The sequence below is a fragment of the Schistocerca piceifrons genome, chromosome 10, assembly GCF_021461385.2.
Source record: "Schistocerca piceifrons isolate TAMUIC-IGC-003096 chromosome 10, iqSchPice1.1, whole genome shotgun sequence".
In the NCBI taxonomy this organism is placed as follows: domain Eukaryota; kingdom Metazoa; phylum Arthropoda; class Insecta; order Orthoptera; family Acrididae; genus Schistocerca; species Schistocerca piceifrons.
In genome coordinates, this window is record NC_060147.1 from 143,336,229 (window position 1) to 143,361,630 (window position 25,402).

The window sequence follows — 25,402 nt, forward strand, 5'->3', positions numbered from 1 at the left end:
TGTGAAGTGCATACTCGAAGAAAAAGTGATTTGAATAAGAGTACGAAAAATATGGACACAGGGAGTAGTGATTAGGAAACAGAAGCTGAGCCTCAGGGTGAGGCGTTTCAGGAATTAAGTGTGGGACAGTCATTGCATGCGCTGAGGGTGGAGAGCCATGAAATTTCACATGTGAAAGAGATAGAATCACAAACACCAGGTTTGGGTGAAAGTGATGTGCACGATACTGAAACAGATACGGAGACAGGTGCCATAGCCGGTGACACAAGTGAGGTAGAGATGTTCACTAGCATGATAACGGACAGGGATGCCAAGATATTGGATTTGTTTGTGGTATTAAACACAAACGTGCGTTCACTGAACACGATATGAGTTCATTGAAAACAGACATGTGTTCCCTGGACACAGATATGAGTTCATTGAAAACAGACATGCATTCCCTGAACACATAGATAGGTTCATTGAAAATGGAAATGGGTTCCCTAAATGAGAAATCTGAGAAATTACAACTTAACTGGGAAGAACAATTAAATGCTAAGTTTCAAGAATTTGAAACAAAATATTAATGACTTACATTCTGAACTTACAGGAAAAATAAATGAAGTAGACAGTAAATGTGATATTATTTCACAAGGGTATACCGATTTATCAGAGTCAGAAGTTGCGAAAGTAGCTGTCTGAAAACCGGTGTGCAGATCGAAGATCTGTCCGCAAAAATTACAGGTTTCGAAAACGATACATGTAAGGGCATTCATAAGTATTTAAAGGAACACCCTTCAAAATTGGACGAAGATCTTAATGAATGGATTGAGGTTAAGAATAAGGAGGTTGAGGAGAAATTTAATAATGCTCTCAAAATGAAACAATCTGAACTTATCGAAAGGGTACAGTTGGAACATGACAAGCTTACCAAATTGTTTACGGATGAATTTCAGGCAATTAAGGAAAGGATAATTGTAGAACTGCTGAAGGGGCAAAGCGACATGAATTTTAAAATGTCTGATTTGGTTGGAGGTCATGACTAAATGTTTGGACTGACAACAATCATTCAATGGACAAATCAAAAAACAGTAGACACTGTAGTGAGAGTAAATGTAACTACAATACCACGGTAACTGATAAATCTTATGAACGTTACGAGAGTGAACATGATCCGTTTGTACAGAGAGGGTGCCTATTATCTCTACAAGTTGAAACTAACACATTTAAAAGCAGGCAATTTCAGACATTTTCGTCAGATGGAAACCAAACGACACACTGTTGTTGTTGTAGTCTTCAGTCCTGAGACTGGTTTGATACAGCTCTCCATGCTACTCTATCCTGTGCAAGCTTCTTCATCTCCCAGTACCTACTGCAGCCTACATCCTTCTCAATCTGCTTAGTGTATTCATCTCTTGGTCTCCCTCTATGATTTTTACCCTCCACGCTGCCCTCCAATACTAAACTGGTGATCCCTCGATGTCTCAGAACATGTCTTACCAACCGATCCCTTCTTCTAGTCAAGTTGTGCCACAAACTCCTCTTCTCCCCAATTCTATTCAGTACCTACTCATTAGATATGTGATCAACCCATCTAATCTTCAGCATTCTTCTGTAGCACCACATTTCGAAAGCTTCTATTCTCTTCTTGTGTAAGCTATTTATCGTCCACGTTTCACTTCCATACAAATACTTTCAGAAACGACTTCCTGACACTTAAATCTATACTCGATGTTAACAAATTTCTCTTCTTCAGAAATGCTTTCTTTGCCATTGCCAGTCTACATTTTATATCCTCTCTACCTCGACCATCATCAGTTATTTTGCTCCCCAAATAGCAAAACTCCTTTACTACTTTAAGTGCCTCATTTCCTAATTTAATTCCCTCAGCATCACCCGATTTAATTCGACTACATTCCATTATCCTTGTTTTGCTTTTGTTGATGTTCATCTCTTACCCTCCTTTCAAGACACTGTCCATTCCGTTCAACTGCTCTTTCAAGTCCTCTGCTGTCTCTGACAGAATTACAATGTCATTGGCGAACCTCAAAGTTTTTATTTCTTCTCCATGGATTTTAATACCTACTCCAAATTTTTCTTTTGTTTCCTTTATTGCATGCTCAATATACAGATTGAATAACATCGGGGATAGGCTACAACCCTGTCTCACTCCCTTCCCAACCACTGCTTCCCTTTCATGCCCCTCGACTCTTATAACTGCCATCTGCTTTCTGTACAAATTGTAAATAGTCTTTCGCTCTCTGTATTTTACCCCTGCCACCTTTAGAATTTGAAAGAGAGTATTCCAATCAACATTGTCAAAAGCTTTCTCTAAGTCTACAAACGCTAGAAACATAGGTTTGCCTTTCCTTAATCGAGCTTCTAAGATAAGTCGTAGGGTCAGTATTGCCTCACGTGTTCCAACATTTCTACGGTATCCAAACTGATCTTCCCCGAGGTCGGCTTCTATCAGTTTCTCCATACGCCTGTACAGAATTCGTGTTAGTATTTTGCAGCTGTGACTTATTAAACTGATAGTTCGGTAATTTTCACATCTGTCAACACCTGCTTTCTTTGAGATTGGGTATTTCGCCTGTCTCATACATCTTGCTCACCAGATGGTAGAGTTTTTTCAGGACTGGCTCTCCCAAGGTTGTCAGTAGTTCTAATGGAATGTTGTCTACTCCGGGGGCCCTGTTTCGACTCAGGTCTTTCAGTGCTCTGTCAAACTCTCCACGCAATATCGTATCTCCCATTTCATCTTCATCTACATCCTCTTCCATTTCCATAATATTGTCCTCAAGTACATCGCCCTTGTATAGGGTCTCTATATACTCCTTCCATCTTTCTGCTTTTCCTTCTTTGCTTAGAACTGGGTTTCCATCAAAGCTCTTGATATTCATGCAAGTGGTTCTCCTTTCTCTAAAGGTCTCTCTAATTTTCCTGTAGGCAGTATCTATCTTACCCCTAGTGAGATAGGCCTCTACATCCTTACATTTGTCCTCTAGCCATCCCTGCTTAGCCATTTTGCACTTCCTGTCGATCTCATTTTTGAGACGTTTGTATTCCTTTTTGCCTGCTTCATTTACTGCATTTTTATATTTTCTCCTTTCATCAATTAAATTCAATATTTCTTCTGTTACCCAAGGGTTTCTACTAGCCTTCGTCTTTTTACCTATTTGATCCTCTGCTGCCTTCACTATTTCATCCCTCAAAGCTACCCATTCTTCTTCTACTGTATTTCTTTCCCCCGTTCCTGTCAATTGTTCCCTTATGCTCTCCCTGAAACTCTGTACAATCTCTGGTTTTTTCAGTGTATCCAGGTCCCATCTCTTTAAATTCCCACATTTTTGCTGCTTCTTCTGTTTTAACCTACTGTTCATAACCAATAGATTGTGGTCAGAGTCCACATCTGCCCCTGAAAATGTCTTACAATTTAAATCCTGGTTCCTAAATCTCTGTCTTACCATTATATAATCTATCTGATACCTTTTAGTATCTCCACTATGACTATCATAAAACTAACAATGAAAGAGATCAATATAAACAAAATGCTTATTATACTAAGAAAACTTATTGGAATAATGGTAATTGCGTAAATTATGTTAACACAAACCTAATCGTAAATGGAGACATGATAGATATCCGGAAGAAGACCCTGATAAGATACAACCGTGGGTAGATTATCCGCAAGGTAATGCTACAGCACTACAACTGCAAGGACTGATACCACTGAATGACAAACCAATAAGGAACCCTGAACACAATATTCGTATAGTGGAAGTTCTTGAACCAACAATGAAGACATCCACCGAAAGGTTAAACTAAAAACGGTCTCCAAAAGCCTTCCTAGGATGACCGGGGATGGAAAGGAAGGCAGGCATCATTTTTCAGCAGATGTATTGAGATAGAATAATGATTTGGACTTAAGAGAAGAGCTGAGTGAAGAAGTAACGAATATTTCCAATAAAGGTGGACGAAACTTACAAGCTGTGCAAGCAGTAGTAAATGATATCGATATTGAGATCTTGATCGACACAGGAGCAAAAATTAGCATAATGACGCAAGCATGTTATAAACAGATCAGCAGAGGACGGAGAGTATTAAAGTTTCCTGTTACTGGATGCACTGTATCCGGCGCATTTGGTGCGAAAGCACAGAGAATCTCAAAACAGGTACAAGTCGACATTATAATGGGGGGGGGGGGGGGGAGGGAGGGGGGGGGGGGGAGGGGGGGGGGCTACTACAGATAGTACCTTCCTGATTGTTTCGAAAATGGCCGTACCCTGTGTTTGGTGTCTTGGTTTTTTGAGTAGAGCCAGAGCAGTAATTAATTTGAAAGAAAGGACATGTACTTTGAACACTGGAAGTGAGATTATGACAGTTCCTGTGATGAAGGGGCAACTAGTCCCAGAGCAAAGTTGTATAAAGCTAATGGTTAGCTGTATTGGTGTTAAGTGCGAAGTGTTAAGTGCGATTCAGCAAATGAAATTCATTTTATTGAATCTTCTGAAGAAGAGATAGATCAAGGCACAATATGAGACAAAGGAAGACTTACTATGTTTGTGAACTAATTATGCATCAGTATTTAGTGAACGTCCAGGAATCATCAAAGAGATCGAGTTTAATATTCAAACCTATCCTCATGAAGCCTTTTGTCGCACTTCATACCCTATTCCGTGATCTAAGAGAGAGGCAGTGAAGAAAGAAATCACTAAGACGTTAGAGTGAGGAATAATAGAAGCCTCTAGTTCTCAATATTCAAGCCCTCTCTTGGCTGTCATAAAATCGAGTGGTGATGTAAGACTAGTTCTTGATGCTAGGGAAATTAACAAAATTATTATTCCAGTACAAACGAGACTTGAGAATTTAGAAGAACTTATTCAGAAGTTTAATGGTGCCCGCTTTTTGACATCCCTGGATATGAGGAGTTCCCATTGGCAGACGAGAATATCACCTGAATCACAGAAGTACACTGCTTCTATCTTTCTTGGGAGAAGCTATCAATTCACGGTTATGCCATTCAGCTTAAACATCAGCAGAGGAGTATTTATTTCTGCATTATATACTGTACAAGGACGAGATCTCCTTGACAAAGTTACTTTGTAAGTAGACGACCTTTTGATTGCGACTACGACGAGGGAGGAGCGTATCAATTTGTTAGAGAAAGTATTAATGAAATTCTCAGAGTACGGAGTGACAGTGAATTCGCCAAGAATCAAACAAATTTTCTCGGACACACAATTACACCGAACGAAATTATGTCCAACCCCAAGAAGATGAACATTATCAAAAAGTACCCATATCCTCGAAGTAAAAAAGAATTAAAGTCTTTTTTGGGGCTCGCTTCATTCTTCCGTCGACTTCTACTTGACCAAATAATTAGCCAAGACTGTTTACTACAACCACAGCGAAAGAACGTTACTTGGAAATGGATCCAGGAATGCAGCCAAGCATTTGATAAAATCCGGCATCCTTTGATTAATGCACAACTTCTGCACCATCCGAATCTGGAACAGGACATTTGTATTGCAATGAATGCTTCAGAAACAGGTTTAGGTCCCACATTGTCTCAAATAGATGATCCGTGTGACCTGAACGCCATCAAAATTATAGGGTTTGCAATCAGAACATTGTCTAAATACGAGAGAGCATATTGTACCACTGAATTAAGAGGTTTAAGCTGTCGTTTGGGCACTCAGGAAGTTCAGATATATTGTTTATGGCAAGAGGACTACGATATACTGTGATCGTAAGGCTTTACCTCATACCTTGACAGGTCGAACATTTCATTCACGGTTAACCCGATGGGCCTTGCTGTTACAAGAATACAACATTTCGGTGCAATACATAAGGGGAATAGACAATGTAACTTCTGATGCTTTATCTCTACTATCAAAAGGGAGAACGAATGAAGACGATGATGAACTTTCTTTAAATTTTAAAGTAATGGACATATCAGAAAATTATTATGAAGGCAAGTTTCAGAGCTGTGTCAAAAGCTGCCACAGTTACAAGAAGAAGACCTACACTGGAAGCCTGTTAGGGACAAGATAATGCACAAAAATCCTACTGGTACTAAATATCAATATACTGTACGATCTGAGGTATTATTTAGGGAAGAATCTACCAATACCAACTGGAAAGTTTGTGTCCCACAGGGTTATATAGAGCCATTACTTTGGGTGAATATTGCTATTATCCGAACCTAGAACGACTAGCGAACAATATTCTGAAGAAACGCAAAATATGCCAACAGACCAAACCCATAAATTATTGTCGAAGAATCGAACTACATCCTACAATTCCTCACCGACCTTTAACACTAATAGCTTGCGATGTGAGTGGTCCGTGTCCGACTGTACAAGGAAGATTTAAGTATATAATTATCCGTTACAGAGTCTACATGTCCAACCAATGTTAAGGAAATTTATCATCAGTTACATTACTGATTATGGGAAACCGAAAATGATTTTGACTGACAATGCAGCATATTTTACTAGTGGATAGTGGAAAAGGAAGACAAATGTTGGGAATTAGACCGCTTTCTACGGGCACATACACCACAGCGACAATACCAATGGATTGATTGGTTGCCAGAATTCGAGAATATGACCTACCACATGGTTCTACTGGATATTCGCCGAATCAAATAATGCGTGGAAGAAACAAATTTCAAGATTGGTTAAGGAATTGGCCCAGAATTCAACAAGATGATCGTACGCAAGGGGATGTTCTGCAAAAATTTTATGAGAACCTACAACATAAGGCTAAACTAAGGAAAGCCAAGTTTGACAAAAGTGTAAAGAACGAAATCACATTAACAGTTGGTGAGAAAATACTATTAAGAAATCACCCAAAACCATCCAGCGAGAAGAAACTTAACAAAAAGTGGCAGTATTTGAATACCGGGCCTTACAAGATAATTCAAATACCACATGAAGGAAGTTACATATTAGCTGATTGTGACTCAGATACCATAAAGGGACCGTTTCACCAAACAGAAATTAAGAAATACTTTCAGTAAGAAGTGGAGGACAATAATATGGAAATAAACTGCAAGAAAGAAAAAGAAAGAAGAAATTTGATAGTGAGACACCATTAATGGAATGAAGCCTTATGAATAATACAAAGGCATATCATGACTGCTATTGTATGTTGGTAATATACGGTTAAGAAGAGTATTTGCTTTTTCTTTGTTATGAAAATACTATATATACATAGTAAAAGGTATTTTTTATGAGGAGATGGAATGAAGAAAGTCATAAGAAGCAAAAAGATATATCCGAATTGGAAAAATAATTGGATAACAGATTTTCCATTACAGAGAGAGAGAGAGAGAGAGAATGCTAACGGATTCCAAAAGTGTTATTCAGAGGACTGAAGAATTGATTTAAGATTTGTAAATATTTTTCTCACATTTTTATATGTTATGAAGAATATGTTATTAATAATAGTATTAAGATGAAAAGTAATTTCGTGTGTGTGTGTGTGTGTGTGTGTGTGTGTGTGTGTGTGTGTGTGTGTGTGTGTGTGTGTACTGGGTATGAGAAAGAAAAAGGACACGACTTGATAAAAGGAAACATGTATACGGAAAAGGAGATCATCATCATCGAGAAGATGACCTACAACAGATCACATCGGAGAATTCATTGTCAATTACAGTGAATCTGGACATGAGATATGTAAAATAATTTTGTGACTTATCAAAAAATAATCACCAGTAAGATACAAAATGGGGGGACAAACATCGTGTAAACACGAAAATGATGGAAACACTGGAACGGTTCATCGAAATAATTTAGAAACAACGGCAGATAGGAAAGGATTTTAATATAAAATGGAAGAGTATTATGACACAATGTAAAAGTGACTTGCAAGCAAAAACACAATAAATATACTCACTGTATCTCTGAAGGATAAACCAATCCAACATTGACGAGAACTCACAACAGATTCGTACAATGTATCACACAATAGTGAAGTCTGTATTCAACAATCAACAAATGGAGTATAGTAAATGCACAGCAGTGCTAAGATGTATTAAGACTGATAATATCTCTTATTAAATTAAAGTTGGGAATCATTCGCCGTATAATTGTAAATGAGAGCTGGAACAGATTACATTAACAAATACGTGTTGATAAACATGAAATGTCAAGGATACAATGGTAACACCAAAGAAAAGAAACACGCACGGTTGAGAAACGGGGATGACATTATCAGCTGAACTATTAAATAACCCGGCAATACGAGGGGCCTGTTTAAAATCTGGAATCGACGATCGACGAGCAGCAGTACCGGGATCGTCAAAAGACGAAGAGCCGAAGAACACGACCGAGTCGTCTTTAGCAGCCTGATCAGCTTGGTGGCAGCCGTTGCCTTGGTTATTTTTCTATCGGATCTGGCTGCAGTCCCTGCTTTGTGCAGTCAGTTAAAGAAGGGCTTCTCAACTAATAGTGTTGTGAAGTTAGTGCAATGAAGTGAAAGTGTAATATTTGTGTGAAAAGGTGCTTAAACAGTTTGGACAAATATTATGACATTTGTGGTTTATTTAATGGGCAAATTCTGTTAGGCCCCACATTTAATCAATGTTGTAAAGATCAATGTACGATGTTCGTAACTTGTCATATGAGTGCGTGAATGACTGGTCCAAAAACAACAGTACACAACACCATATTGACATCATTCAGAGAAACCTCCAATATCTGTGGCCTTTCAAAGATATTAAGGTTTGGGGGGGGGGGGGGGGTGATGTAACATTACATGAGTATGTCCTATATAGTCGAATCTCCTTTCTGTCACTTGAGTGTAGAGGAGTCGAAACCAGTAGTGACCTATGACATCATATGAACTTGAGATTTTTTGATGTGTGTCATTCATTTCTAAATTTTATTGATTATTTACAGAGTAAAGAATTTAATTATGTACAACATTTAATAGGTGGTGAATTTTAATGAGATAGATATAAATATGTTTTGACACAGTAAATCACCTTCTTGCATTACCCATGATATGTTCTCTCTTTGTAAGAACAAAAAACTTCTGTGTTGCTCGAGTGCGCGATCAAGTAGTCGTCGAGTGCGGATATGCAGCAGCTTACATGAAGGGCATAGAAACGTTAATTCACAACCAGCAGTTTATTTAAAAATTATTCTAGGGAACCATGGCCTGACTTTGGAGCAAACAAATCGCACGCGAATTCTCAAATATCAGCGCAGAGTTTAAGATATGCGGCTGGATATCGGGCATTATCATAGCCTGTGAGATTCTGTAACATTAACCGCAATTTACAGACATTAGCTCGATAATAACTATCAAAGACTTATATGAGCGGCATAGTAATTGTCTTGATTACTAATGCAAGCGAGAAGCGATTTACTGTCGGGATACGACAAATATTAATCATTGTGTAGTCAGCTTGTTGATACGTTGCTTAGCAACTCATAAATGGACAGTGATAGAATTATTGAAACTATCTTTTAAGTATTAACAACCACTACATACACATCAGAAACTGATTACTTTAACTGTGTGTGACTTCTGGATTCGACGAGTTTTTTTTTTTATTTCACTTAACTGGTATAATAAATTTCTTTTGAGATTGAAACACCATCAATGGCGTAGCGCTTATTCAGTTTAGTAGCACGATATATAGTACTACCTACGCTACTATTTATAGTTTTAAAAGAAAAGAGAGCACGTACCTGTTTTTCTTTTAAGAAATTTTTGCACTTCAGTCGTCAGTCCTCTCAAACCAGAGGCATGAGTGATGCTCCCTCACAGCACTACAATATCGTCAACCACAACACACGTGCCCCTTCTCACTACATTTCTGCATTGAAAACCCTGAGATATAGCCGCGGTACGAAGAAGGAAGAAAGAAGAGGAGAGATCAGCGAAAGAAATGGAGCTGTTGTAACTTCAAATTGAACAAATATATTTCAAGGACGACGCAATACATGAGCGTCACAAATCAAGTAAACAAAGTAAGATGTGTGTACACTTTAACAGTCAAATCATAACTGAGTCCGAGTCTAGCGGTCGCTGGGTGGCTGGCCACTTAGGTGGCGCTGCTGCTGCTGCACGGCTGGCAGACAGCGTCGCATGTAGAGGACGCGCGTAACTGCGCGGCAGCACTTTGAAAGATCGGCGAGTCACAACAGGAGCAAAGGGAGCAAGGGAGGTCACAACACTTTCCATCAAAATTCATAGTTTGGGAACTATCACATATAATCTCCAATTGCTACACATAAAGGAGTACCAACTGATACCTGCAAAAAAAAAAAAAAAAAAAAAAAAACTACAGAAAACAGAGTACATAAGAACAAAAACTGACTTACCAACTATTTCTGTCTGGACTGATGATTCTTTCATAGGTCTGACAGGCCGATGAAGCCCAGTTTCGCCCGTGCTCTGTTTCTTCAGGTGGTCCAACAGTGCCTCACTGGGCTTATCCAGGACGTACGAGCCCTGGCGAACGAGCCGGTAGCCGCCGCTCCGGTCGTCGTCGGCACCGGGGTTGGGCGGGATGTCCAGCAGCACCGCGCCGCTCTCCCGTGCCGTAACGTAGTCCGACGACGCGCTGTGCGAGCCGCCTCCCGAGCCCCCAGTCCCCGGCGGCTGCCTCCCGTCGACCTCGTCTGACGAGTCGGAGTCGAAGTTCCTGTCCTCGTTCTCCAGGGGGAACAGCTGTCTGTAGACGCTCACTGCCCACGTGGAGTCGGAAACAGAATTGTCACTCGGGTCGTTCTTCTGGGGCGACGCCGACACGAGAGAGAGCTCGGACTCGGCAGATGCGACACCCCCGCCTTTCATGTATGTGATCTGTGGCCCGTTTCTGTCACGAACCTTAGCTGGCAAACTGACTTTGGAATTTCTGGCTCTCTGCTGCTCCGAGGAAAATGACCGGCTGCTAGATACGACAGCTCGATCGGGTTCTCTGACGCACCTACAGAGGGTGCACTCCGAATCCGACTTATTTTCGCTCTGCCGTTTCACTGGCAGGTATTCTGCAGAACTGCACTTTCTCAAAACTTTTGTCGACCCCGTAGACTGAGAGAAAGGAAGGATCGTCGACCTTCTGGCAGAAGAGCTGCCCGTCTGCGACTTCCACGGCACGGCATTCGGTGACCCGTCCGTCAGACACGGTGCGGAGGTAAAGCTCCTCGAGATGTGATGTCGTCCTTTTCCACCACAAGTACACTGCGGGAAAGCCTCGCTCGCATCTCTGGGACCTCTGTCGCACGTACCATTCTGAACTGACAAGCTAACCGCATATTCTCTCCTTTTCTCTGCCAACTTTTCGGCACACTTTTGTTCTCGGTAGCCATCAGTCCACCCCAGCTGCATTTCCAACTGCAATGCCCTGTTCTTTGCTTCCACTGCCATTGTTTTGGTGCTTTTGTCCAGCTGAAAATAACAACCAACAAAAATTAAAGTAAATAAGTATTATGGAAGAGCAACTGTGACACACTTAAAGGTATTAAAAAATTAGATTTGACTAGAAATGATACAAAGGAAGTGATACCTATAAAAAGGGAAACTATAGAGGGTGGTAAAAAACAGCCTGAATAGCTAGTAAGAGTGTTGCAAGCTGCGTTGTGCTGAGAAATAACGGTTACGAAAATATTCACTATATAGTGACATTACCAAGTTAATCGGCATCGAAATTAGCCAATTGGACTACTTTGTGCTCAAATTAGAGCGACCCCCCAGAGAGGAGTTGACAAACGTGTTCTCCGTTCGGTTTCCTAAAACCGAACAAGAGAGAGATACAAAAATTGGGCACGTGACAGTGGTAAGGGTCAAGCTCGAGCCAAAGTCTGGGAAGTCTCGTGCACTATCACCTGTGCCACGAGAACAACTGACACTAGTGTACCTGGAGGCCCATTCGAATTTGCACACGCAATGCTAATTAAGTCGGAAATGGTGCAACATACAAGTTTTTTCTTAACAATTATGTCCGAGCACAACGTACCGTACAATACTCTTACAGGCTTTTCAGACTGTTTCTGACCACCCTGCCAACAATATGTCGGCATCGCAACCCGAGGATGTCAAAGGTGTGACACAACACGTTAATTCCTCAGCTGATAAACTGTCCAAAACCATATTTGTCATAAATATCAATGTAAATAATGTATGGCCTATAAACTGAAAATCATGCATATTTATAATCAAAAGTAAATTATTCGAGAATAAATTAAGTGCAAAGACAAACAGCTATCTTTGTACATCATCATTACTGTAGAAACATTTGTGGTGTTCATCCCAGAGCTGCTCGTTCCCCCTACACTGCTCGTACTTACGGTTGTATTTAATGGAAGACTGAACAATAACTGTGAGAGGCAGCAGTGGTACATTCTGTACGAGCACTCAACTCTACCGTTTCCTTAGAAACAGACACCTCGACATCACACACTACCTTCTGCATCGCCCAGTATCATAAATGGCACCTCGTTTGCATAGAAATGCCGTCAGCATAACCAATATAACCAGCACCTGTGGCTAGAGTGTTTGAAGTGGGACAACTGAACTCACTGCCCACGTGAAGATACAGTAAAGCAGTTTCATTGCAAGTGAGGACTGCGAAACCACACTGATACCTTCTGAAGAAAATCTGTTACCAGAGTGCATCCAACCGGGTTTGTGACAGCAATGAAAATTTCCCGACAGGGAGGTCAGAGGCCGAGCACTCTCTCCTGCACAAAGACTCCTCCACAGACACTGGAGTAACGGCTGCTACGTCTAAGGTAGACCGCTGCCGTTCACATTGTACATTATAGACAGCAAATTCTATCACATCCAGGCTTTGAGCAATTGATGCTGTTACCGGCAAGGAAATTGTATACAGTAAAATTAGCTCTAACATCTGCAATATCCGCCCAGTAGTCGATTGCATCTACATCTACATTTATACTCCGCAAGCCACCCAACGGTGTGTGGCGGGGGGCACTTTACGTGCCACTGTCGTTACCTCCCTTTTCTGTTCCAGTCGCATATGGTTCTCTGTTGGCACTTCTTAGAATCTTCGTGCCTAAGTATTGATTAATTTTCCCTAATTCATGCATATCAAATTCTGACCATAACTGTTCTTTAAAAAAGTCCATCTGGCTTGCACTATTGGTTAAAATAAAAAATCATCTACCCGTATGGCCACGATTACAATTTCTTCATTGCTCGTTTTATAATATATATACTGGGATCTGCCTTTTATGCAAACATTTATTCCAGCAATGGCCACTTTGCTTTAATCCGTATATGCCTTTCTTCAAACACCGAATTCTCCCTTTCACTTAATAAACGGCCTTGCTGTGCTGGTACTGCGAACGGCTGAAAGCAAGGGGTAACTACAGCCATAATTTTTCCCGAGGGCACTGTCAGTAGAGGCAGGTATAAAAGACGTGGCGACGTGTATTTAGTTACAGTAGACTCAGGTTCTGTTGGTGGTAAACAGCACTCTTGGGTAAAATATTCCGGAGGTAAAATAGTCCCCCATTCGGATCTCCGGGCGGGGACTACTCAAGAGAACGTCGTTATCAGGAGAAAGATAACTGGCATTCTACGGATCGGAGCGTGGAATGTCAGATCCCTTAATCGGGCAGGTAGGTTAGAAAATTTAAAAAGGGAAATGGATAGGTTAAAGTTAGATATAGTGGGAACTAGTGAAGTTCGGTGGCAGGAGGAACAAGACTTTTGGTCAGGTGAATACAGGGTTATAAATACAAAATCAACTAGGGGTAATGCAGGAGTAGGTTTAATAATGAATTAAAAAATAGGAGTGCGAGTAAGCTACTACAAACAGCACAGTGAACGTATTATAGTGGCAAAGATAGACACGAAGCCCATGCCTACTACAGTAGTACAAGTTTATATACCAACTAGCTCTGCAGATGACGAAGAAATTGAAGAAATGTATGATGAAATAAAAGAAATTATTCAGATTGTGAAGGGAGACGAAAATTTAATAGTCATGGGTGACTGGAATTCAACAGTAGGAAGAGGGAGAGAAGGAAACATAGTAGGTGAATATGGATTGGGGCTAAAAAATGAAAGAGGAAGCCGCCTGGTAGAATTTTGCACAGAGCACAACATAACCATAACTAACACTTGGTTTAAGACTCATGAAAGAAGGTTGTATACATGGAAGAACCCTGGAGATACTAAAAGGTATCAGATAGATTATATAATGGTAAGACAGAGATTTAGGAACCAGGTTTTAAATTGTAAGACATTTCCAGGGGCAGATGTGGACTCTGACCACAATCTATTGGTTATGACCTGTAGATTAAAACTGAAGAAACTGCAGAAAGGTGGGAATTTAAGGAGATGAGACCTGGATACACTGAAAGAACCAGAGGTTGTACAGAGATTCAGGGTGAGCATAAGGGAGCAATTGACAGGAATGGGGGAAAGAAATACAGTAGAAGAAGAATGGGTAGCTTTGAGGGATGAAGTAGTGAAGGCAGCAGAGGATCAAGTAGGTAAAAAGACGAGGGCTAGTAGAAATCCTTGGGTAACAGAAGAAATATTGAATTTAATTGATGAAAGGAGAAAATATAAAAATGCAGTAAGTGAAACAGGCAAAAAGGAATACAAACGTCTCAAAAATGAGATCGACAGGAAGTGCAAAATGGCTAAGCAGGGATGGCTAGAGGACAAATGTAAGGATGTAGAGGCCTATCTCACTAGGGGTAAGATAGATACCGCCTACAGGAAAATTAAAGAGATGTTTGGAGATAAGAGAACAACTTGTATGAATATCAAGAGCTCAGATGGAAACCCAGTTCTAAGCAAAGAAGGGAAAGCAGAAAGGTGGAAGGAGTATATAGAGGGTCTATACTAGGGCGATGTACTTGAGGACAATATTATGGAAATGGAAGAGGATGTAGATGAAGATGAAATGGGAGATATGATACTGCGTGAAGAGTGACAGAGCACTGCAAGACCTGAGTCGAAACAAGGCCCCCGGAGTAGACAATATTCCATTGGAACTACTGACGGCCGTGGGAGAGCCAGTCCTGACAAAACTCTACCATCTGGTGAGCAAGATGTATGAAACAGGCGAAATACCCTCAGACTTCAAGAAGAATATTTTAATTCCAATCCCAAAGAAAGCAGGTGTTGACAGATGTGAAAATTACCGAACTATCAGTTTAATAAGTCACAGCTGCAAAATACTAACACGAATTAATTACAGACGAATGGAAAAACTAGTACAAGCCAACCTCGGGGAAGATCAGTTTGGATTCTGTAGAAACACTGGAACACGTGAGGCAATACTGACCTTACGACTTATCTTAGAAGAAAGATTAAGGAAAGGCAAACCTACGTTTCTAGCATTTGTAGACTTAGAGAAAGCTTTTGACAATGTTGACTGGAATACTCTCTTTCAAATTCTAAAGGTGGCAGGGGTAAAATACAGGGAGCGAAAGTCTATTTACAATTTGTACAGAAACCAGATGGCAGTTATAAGAGTCGAGGGGCATGAAAGGGAAGCAGTGGTTGGGAAGGGAGTGAGATAGGGTTGTAGCCTATCCCCGATGTCGTTCAATCTGTATATTGAGCAAGCAGTAAAGGAAACAAAAGAAAAATTTGGAGTAGGTATTAAAATTCATGGTGAAGAAATAAAAACTTTGAGGTTCGCTGATGACATTGTAATTCTGTCAGAGACAGCAAAGGACTTGGAAGAGCAGTTGAATGGAATGGACAGTGTCTTGAAAGGAGGATATAAGATGAACATCAACAAAAGCAAAACAAGGATAATGGAATGTAGTCTAAGTCGGGTGATGCTGAGGGAATTAGATTAGGAAATGAGGCACTTAAAGTAGTAAAGGAGTTTTGCTATCTGGGGAGCAAAATAACTGATGATGGTCGAAGTAGAGAGGATATAAAATGTAGGCTGGCAATGGCAAGGAAAGCGTTTCTGAAGAAGAGAAATTTGTTAACATCCAGTATTGATTTAAGTGTCAGGAAGTCATTTCTGAAAGTATTCGTATGGAGTGTAGCCATGTATGGAAGTGAAACATGGACGATAAATAGTTTGGACAAGAAGAGATAGAAGCTTTCGAAATGTGGTGCTACAGAAGAATGCTGAAGATTAGATGGGTAGATCACATATCTAATGAGGAAGTATTGAATAGGATTGGGGAGAAGAGAAGTTTGTGGCACAACTTGACCAGAAGAAGGGATCGGTTGGTAGGACATGTTCTGAGGCATCAAGGGATCACCAATTTAGTACTGGAGGGCAGCGTGGATGGTAAAAATCGTAGAGGGAGACCAAGAGATGAATACACTAAGCAGATTAAGAAGGATGTAGGTTGCAGTAGGTACTGGGAGATGAAAAGGCTTGCACAGGATAGAGTAGCATGGAGAGCTGCATCAAACCAGTCTCAGGACTGAAGACCACAACAACAACAACTTAATAAGGTCACTTAACTTCATCAGGCAGAATCACATATATTTCCTCTTTCAGTCTTCCATTCAGGTAGGCTGTTTTCACATCCATTTGATGAATTAATAAGTCTTCCTTTACTGCCAGAGGTAAAAGGTATTTTAATGATGAATACTTCACCACTGGCGAGTAAGTTTCATTGTAATCTATTCCTTCTTTCTGGGAATATCCTTTAACTACCAGTCTGGCTTTGAATTTTGGTATTGCACTCTCAGGTTTTTTAATACTAAACACCCATCTTGTTCTTAGTGACTTTTTACTTTCAGGCATGTCAACCCATTCATATGTATCATTATCCACAATAGATTGCAGCTCCTTTTCAATAGCCTTTTTCCAATCTTGAGCATTTGAACTTGCTAAAGCTTCATCAACTGTGATTGGTTCATTGTTGATTGTTTGGGCAGCATTACATTTCATAATCTGGATATGCTTTTGGTTTTGCTATACGTGAATACTGCCTTAAACTGACTTCCTCTGTTGAATCTTCTTGTTCAATTTGATTCTCGGGTAGCGCATCAGCTTCCTCTTTATTCTTGTCTTCCTCTGTTTCAGTTTCCATCTCTGTTTCAGCACTATCACACATTATGCTTGGTTGCATTACTGTATAACTTTGACTACTTTCCTTTATTTTAGGTCTATAATCCTCCAAAAATACTACATCTCTAATACTTATTATCTTCTTATTCACAGGATTATAAAATCTGTAGCCTTTTGAATCCTGACAGTAGCCGACAAAAATATATTTTTGAGATTTTGCACCCCACTTTCCTCTTAATGGTTTTGGAATCTGAACCATGGCTTCACATCCAAAGATTTAAGTGCTTTAGATCTGGTTTCTTCCCAGTCCATACTTCATAAGGTGTCTTGTGTCTCACAGCTTTGGTAGGTGATCTGTTAATTAAATACACTGCTGTTGACAGAGTCTCTGCCCAAAAACACTTACGTAACTCAGCATCGCTTAACATACTTCCTGCCTTTTCTACAGTGGTTCTGTTGGCTCGTTCTACAATTCCACTCTGAGGAGGACTGTAGCCAATTGTAGTCTGATGCCTAACACCCATTCCATTCAACTGTTTCTTAAACCGTCTGTTTACATATTCTGATCCATTGTCTGATCTAATAATTTTAATTTTCTTCCCAGTCTGTCTTTCGACCATTTTGCAATAAATAAAAAATACATCATTTACTTGGTCCTCACTACTTATAAAATAAACAAGCATGTATCTAGAAAAATCAACTATGAATGTCAGGAAATAGAAGCTACCTCCTAAGGATTCATTCTCCATAGGTCCACAGAGATCTGAATGTATGAGTTGCAAGACTTCGGTAGATCTGCTATGACTCTATTTAAATGGCAATCTAGCCTGCTTCCCTTGCAAACATACCTCACATTGAACATTATTCATTCCATAATTTTCCATCCCAGTTGCTATATTCTTCAGTAAAGTCATACTTTTCCTAGTCAAATGTCCAAGTCTCCTATGCCACAAGAAACTTTTTGCAGCATAAACAGAGTGACTTCCTGTTTCAGCAGTATTTTGAACTGTATTCACTTTGCAAATACCTCTTACGTTAGTTGCAGTAGCTACAATATCACCACAAGAGTCTATCACTTTGGCTCCCTCTACATCGAAGATAACTTTATTACCCTTCTTTACCATTTCGCTTACTGACAACAAATTAGTTGCAATATTCTTTACACAATGTACATCATGAGCAGCAACGATTTCCTTTTCCCCATTCACAAGCAAATTAAGATCCACTTATCCTGCAGGTTCACACCTTAATTTAGATCTGTCAACTGTGGAAATTCCAATGTCAATCCTTGACTGAACATCATACTTTAACACTATCCGCTGTAATTGATGTTCCGGAACTTTCCAAACCCATAATCATTGGCAAATATTTCTCTGGTAGTCCAGCTAACAATATAGTTCCAATCCATTCATCCGCAATTTCAAAACCAACATTCCTCAGATGATTAGAGATTGAAATTATTTTATTCACACATTCATCCACGCTTTTACACTTAATCAATCTTGTGGTTATCAGCTCACGAAGTAATCCCACTTTTCTGGTTAAACCACCATCTTCAAATGCATTTTTCAGTTTGTCCCATACCTCCTTTGGTGACGTAGCCTTTTCTATGCGAACATAATTCACTGGATCAATCAAAAGGATTAGTTTTGATTTCGCCTTCCAATCCTTAGTTGCAAAACTTGATTCCGTAGGTGCCAATTTACCATTTACAACGTCCCATTAGTCACCCAAGTGCAAATACGCCTCAACGGCAAATTTCTAGGTCGTGTAATTTTCGTGCCCAACAAGCTGCTCTATTTGCGGTATCTGACTTGTATTCATTTTACAGTTATTTTCTTCTTCGTATAGCTTACACAATCCAAGTTTAACCGAACTTCCGCGCACCTTTTGCACAAACACATGTCACCTCAAAGCTTATTATTTCGCTTTAATCCAGTACCTGGGCCCATAACCTGATGTAGTTCATGCTGATTAACCCAGCTAAATGACAGGTAACTACTATTTAAGGGACAAAATAAACTTATGCTTTATTCACAGAACACATGTTAATACATTTGACTACCAAATTATATTACGTTGCCCCATCAACAAACACGGAACATGTATATTCCACAGAGTCTAATGCACTCTGCACATCATATCTTGTACGCCACTATGCACGCTGGAAAATGTTTGTTCAGATATCCCCAACAGCCTGCCGACAAGCACTGCAGTCCTAGGTCCATGGAAAAACCATAAAAATCCGCTACATTAAGTCACACACAAACAGACCCAGCCTGCGGGCCAATCGGTGAAACTAGATACAGCAGGCAGGATCTGCACATTAGTGACAAGCTGTGGGCTTCAGTTCTGCAGGCTTGATCCATTGGATACACCCACAAAAATGGCCTGCGGTTTTAGCCTATCTTTTCCAAGTCCACTCATGTGGAAAGTTATTTACATGTCAGCCGGCCGGTGTGGCCGTGCGGTTAAAGGCGCTTCAATCTGGAACCGCGTGACCGCTACGGTCGCAGGTTAGAATCCTGCCTCGGGCATGGATGTGTGTGATGTCCTTAGGTTAGTTAGGTTTAATTAGTTCTAAGTTCTAGGCGACTGATGACTTCAGAAGTTAAGTCGCATAGTGCTCAGAGCCATTTGAACCATTTATTTACATGTCACAAACACCGTGTTGATGAAATGAGACCAGGGTGATCGATCCGCACTGCAGATAACTTGCTCGAATACCCTGAGAATCGGTGGCAAATCCCTGTAAAGATGATTGCTGAGCCGCAGACAGGCACATAGGAAAGACAATCACACTCTCACAACTAAATTTTCAGCCATAGGCTTTGTCAGAAAATGAGAGCACATATACATTCACGCAATCACTCAGAGGCAACTCACGCACACACGGCTGCTATCTCCGGCCGCTGTGTCAGCAGTCTCTGAGTATCGGATCCAAACAGACCACTCCTCACGTCTCCCTGCCTCTCGTCGGCAGCTGCTAGGCTGGCGGCAAGACTCGCTGGCAGCACTGACTGCAAGCTGAGGGGAGGGGTAGAAAAGGGGAGCAGCAGTAAGAATGTGGGAGCAGGGAAGCAGCGCACGTACTCAGCTGCACGGCATCCCAGTAAACAAACCGTTTCATCTACTGCGACAAAAATGAGATTTTTCTACGCCCCCCTCCCCGACATGTTTGAAATTCCCCAATTTCCAGAAATTGTGGCAACCCTGTAATACAGCATCAAACTGAAACACCATAATAAAGAATTAACAAATTATCAAGGAAAGAGCTACTTACTAGTGGTGGAAGAATGGGGACTCCATTCAGTCTGATGCAGGACACGAATGGCCTCTTTCTCTCGACACCACATGTCACGGCCACTGCAAGATATACAATTCAATTATTATTCGTTGCAACGGCTACATGAAAAGCACAATTTAATGCACTTTCTTCATTAAAATAACGGCAAGGGACTTCAATTCCGAGCACACGCTCGAGATAATTACAAAAACATTTTATTAGCAAAAACCTGAATCTGAACAAATTGACTTCACCCTTGTCAGCCTGGTGTTCAAAGTCCCATCTATTATATAGTGAGTGGTTACCTTTGCATATTACAAGGCAGGTATTCCACACTCCTACCCATGGGTCTCCAGTATCACAAAACATATAAATCTTAAGATTATTTGCCAGCTACTTCCTCTTTTAATCATTACAGTAAACACTTAATAATTCAAGGTGCATGTCTGGAAGGGTAACACATCGAGTTTTATAACTCCACATATAACGGTTAGTCCCATAACCAAATGCCTCCTTCCTGATTGCAAAAAACCTGGCAGGTTACTAGGCTCTTGGACAAAAATGACACAGTTAACTACTAAAAAGACCTCAGGGTCGTGAAACTTTCCTCCTAAAGCTTTACTCCCACAGAAGTATCGGACCTTTCCAAAGGCATTACGTTTTGCCCCAGTCCCAAATTCAGTCGTGCCGAACTTCCCTCCTCCTCCAGGTACCTACAGCCACCACCCTACTGACCAAACTCGACTCGAAGCCAGTGCCGAACACTGCCCCCGACTCAGTTCACTCCTACATCCCCCACTACTCTCAAATCACCCCTGTCAACATCACAATTTCTTAACCTCGAACCTCGCCTCACCGTCATTCCCCCGAGTCTCTCGACGTGGAAGCCAACCTTACATCTGCAGACACAACCGCAATCATCCACCCAAAGTCTGATCCCATCCTTACAGCCCCACCTGCTGACAAAGGCTCCACCACTGCGGTTTTGAACCGCAAGGACTACACCAGCTGTCAGATTCGTCCACCAACAAACCCTGCCACAGTGACCCCATTCCAAAAATCCAACAGAGTCTTAAATCAGTCCTCAGACCCTTAAGCCTATCCCAGAATCTCTCCCCAGAGATCCCCCCCCCCTCCCCGCCCCCCCCCCCCCTCTCTCTCTCTCTCTCTCTCTCTCTCTCTCTCTCTCTCTCTCTCTCTCTCTCCCCCCCCCCCCCCACATCTCTCTGTACCCACTCTCCTACCTTCTACACACCTCCTAAAGTCCATAAACCCAAAACCCATTGTGGCCGGTTTCTGTGCCCACCACAAAGAACCTCTGCTCTCGTGACACCTTCAACCTTTTACCCACAACCTACACACCTACATAAAACACACCGATCATTTCCACCACAGACTCTCCACAATTCCTGTTTCTTTACCACACAGGATCCTGATCATCACTTTCAATGTCACTTCCCTCTACACTAACATCCCTAATGCCAGTGGCTTGGCTGCAACTGAACACTACCTTTCCCGATGTTCAACTGACCTCCTAACCTACGAGCAGTCTCACTCGAAATATATCACATGTCTCACTGAGGCCTTCACAGACTAACTACCCTCCCAACCTTTTACAGAAACAGATCTCCCGTGCCTCGTCTCTCCGGCGACCTACTACATCAAGAGCACTCGCCCCATAACTAAACACCAGGATTAGAGTAACCTAATCACACTCCTCACCAGGGTTTTGACTAAATCTTGTCGAGCCCCAAAATGAGGAATATTCTACCCGCTATCCTTCCCACCACTCCCACAGTGGTATTCCGCCACCCACCCGGCCTACACGGTATCCTCGTCTGTCTCTACACGACACCTGCTCCCGACCCCTAGCCTCGTATCCCTCTAATAGACCTGCCCCCGTGTGTCCTCCAACTGCACCTACTCCAGACTGGTCACAAGCATCATTTGTTCCACCAATGGCAGGTCTGCGTGTGTTAGCAGTCACGTGATCTACAAGCTAAGCTGCAACCACTATGCTGCGTTCTACACAGGCACGACAAATGACACACCGTCTGGCTGCACGAATGGTCACAACGACGAACATATGCCATGTTTGTTTAGAGTATAAATTAAAAATTACAAAGTCAAAAAACAGAAATTCTTTTTACATGTTTTTAAAAGTGTTGCACATAATAATGTCACCTAGCCTCCGCAGAGAAGGCTACGATATTTCTTCACTGTTAATAATTATAAAAATATTTGGAAGTTGTCAGATAAATACTAACAATGTTAACAAGATCCGTCAGCATGTAAATATTTGATACACTTGCTTATATAGCACATGAAATTATAGCCTGCATTCGGAAATATGGAAGCGTCCGATCCCGCCCGTCTGCTTTGACCCATGATGTCACAAATATGGCGGAAACAAAAACAAACACACACACTTTCCACAAGAAGCCTAATGACACTAACAGGACAAGCGCGGGAAATGAGGTGTTTTGGGTGGGGGGCAAACTAAATATAAACAAATTTAGACGCCTTGCATAGCTACAACGGGTAAGTGAAGACAGCCATGCATGAATACCCACCCACCTCCCCATGGGTCGTAACCCCTGCAACCCATAGAAGATAAAGATGCTTCAGTAGCTGATTAGTGTTTTTTGTCTTTTAAAAAAAAAATCTCACGGGATAGAACGAACAGATCGGAAAGATAAATATAATAAACTAAAACAGAAATTCGAGGAAACAGATAATTAAAATAAGTAATAAGTGTTTTTAAATTAAAAAAAATCTCACGAGATAGAACGAACAGATCAGAAAAGTAAATAAAATAAGATAAAACAGAACTGGAGACAGCCACACTCAAACCAAACTCCGTGCCATCATGACGTCACACACGACAACACCCTTACGTCACGGGTCAAAGCCGACGCGTGGGATCGGACGCTTCTGTCGACCCCTGCATTCTTCACTCAGGCTTTTGAAGTAATCAGGCTATAGACATGTATAACAAATGTCCTTCCGTAACAAGTTTTACAAAATAAACATCTATTAAATAGTCGTGTTTCATGTGGATTTATGCTACTGAAGACATCATAATACTCTTATATTTGAAAGTTATGGAAAAGAAAATTTTATATTAACTGTTCATTATATTTTATACTGAAATTATGTCAACAATTTGCTACGGAAGGATATTTAGAATTTTGGGGGAAATTTTATGTCTTTGATAAACATACCAAATTCCTTCTTTTAATAACAATGTATTCCTGTTAGGCTAACTTAACTGCCCACATAGATTTTGTCACAGGATCAACAATGTGTGTGATACAAATAATAAAAATGAAATGTCCTTCCAATACAGAAAATATTTTATTTTTTCTAAATGTGTGAGAAAAAAATCACATAATTTTTTAAAAAGGAAAATGACTATGGCATATGAAACTACACAGTTTTCTGAACGATATAGCACAAAGTTTTATGGTGATTAAAAGATTTTTGAATTTCAGTACTTGTGGCATACAATATCGTGGCCTGACCCTTAACTATACGGAAATACGGAAGCGTCCGATCCCGCCCGTCTGCTTTGACCCATGACGTCACAAATATGGCGGAAACAAAAACAAACACACACTCTTTCCACTAGAAGCCTAATGAGAAGCGCACGAAATGGGGTGTTTTGGGTGGGGGGCAAACTAAATATAAACAAATTTAGACGCCTTGCGTAGCTACAATGTGTAAGTGAAGACAGCCATGCATGAATACCCACCCACCTCCCCAGGGGGGGTCTAGGGTAGCAGGGGATACAACCCGTCGGCTTTGGACAATGACGTCACAAGTCGCCAGAGAGCAGTTTACCATTTTCGCTTTTGCTGCTATGTTTCAGTTTCGTTTTTTTACTGATTGCTTAATAAAGTGGATCTGTTTATTCTATTTCGTGAGATTTTTTTTTTTAAAGCCAAAAAACACTTATCAGCTACTGAAGGGAGCTATAACACTAAGAAGAATCGCTTCTCGTTTGGCGACTTGTGACGTCATTGTCCAAAGCCGACGGGTTGTATCCCCTGCTACACTAGTCCCCCCAGGGGTCGTAACCCCTGCAACCCATAGAAGATAAAGATGCTTAAGTAGCTGATTAGTGTTTTTTGTCTTTTTTTTTAAAAAATCTCACGGGATAGAACGAACAGATCAGAAAAGTAAATAAAATAAGATAAAAACAGAACTGGAGACAGCCACACTCAAACCAAACTCCGCGCCGTCATGACGTCACACACGACAACACCCTTACGTCACGGGTCAAAGCCGACGCGTGGGATCGGGCGCTTCTGTCGACCCAACTACACATTGTACTACATATTGCCAAAGTCAATTAACAGCTATGAAATAACAGGGCACTAATTATTAAATAAGCTTTCAGAACCTATACAAGTTTTCACATTCAAGTAGGTTATTGTTTATAGTTCTTGCATATGGATTGAGCTAACCGTAGATTCTAGATATATTATTGCATTATTTATTGTTTGTTTGTACAGCAAATAACATGTGAGGTGGTACCATGTCATGGTACTATTGAGGACTGAAGTTTAACCCTGGTATGGCCATCCTGACTGGTTTCCCCTGAGTCTATTAAGCGAATGCTAGGATGGTCCCGTTTGAAAGGCCATAACTTTCTGCTCCACTGTTGCCTGATATAAACCAACTTCATACATGTTGGATAACTGTGTAAATATATCTTAAATGTATTTGCCACATCCTATACCACTGTATTAAATGTTCAAGAAACAAATAGGTAATGAATAAAAGATATTTCTGAACAAGCAAACAAACACTATGGCTGGTTAGCTGCTATCCCCTTCTACACTATAAAAGTAATTATTAATTATATTATAAACTTGTAATGTCGCCAATCAATCCATTGAAGTTTTGTATAATTATGTGCATTATATTGTGTATTTGATGCATAGTACTTTAATGCCCTTAAGATAGTGAGGTTATTTATAGGCAATAAATGTGCTTCATTGCATTAAAAAACGTTGAAGACATCTATTCGAAGTTCGGGAATTGATGTTACGCCAATCACAATGAGTAAATCGAATAACGATGATGATAAATGATATTATTATTATAAGTTTTCGTGGCATAGATGTAATGCTGAAATG

General features: G+C 40.7%; 1 protein-coding gene across 1 annotated transcript in view; it reads right to left on the reverse strand.

Moving 5' to 3' along the window:
* Positions 1-25,402, reverse strand: part of LOC124719049 — a 75,077-nt gene that overhangs the window by 48,842 nt on the left and 833 nt on the right. The window contains exons 2-3 of the mRNA XM_047244720.1: positions 20,256-20,338; positions 10,323-11,391 (exon numbers count right to left, since the gene is read on the reverse strand). Coding sequence (XP_047100676.1) covers positions 10,323-11,391; positions 20,256-20,338 — 1,152 coding nt within the window. The remainder of the gene's footprint in view (positions 1-10,322; positions 11,392-20,255; positions 20,339-25,402) is intronic.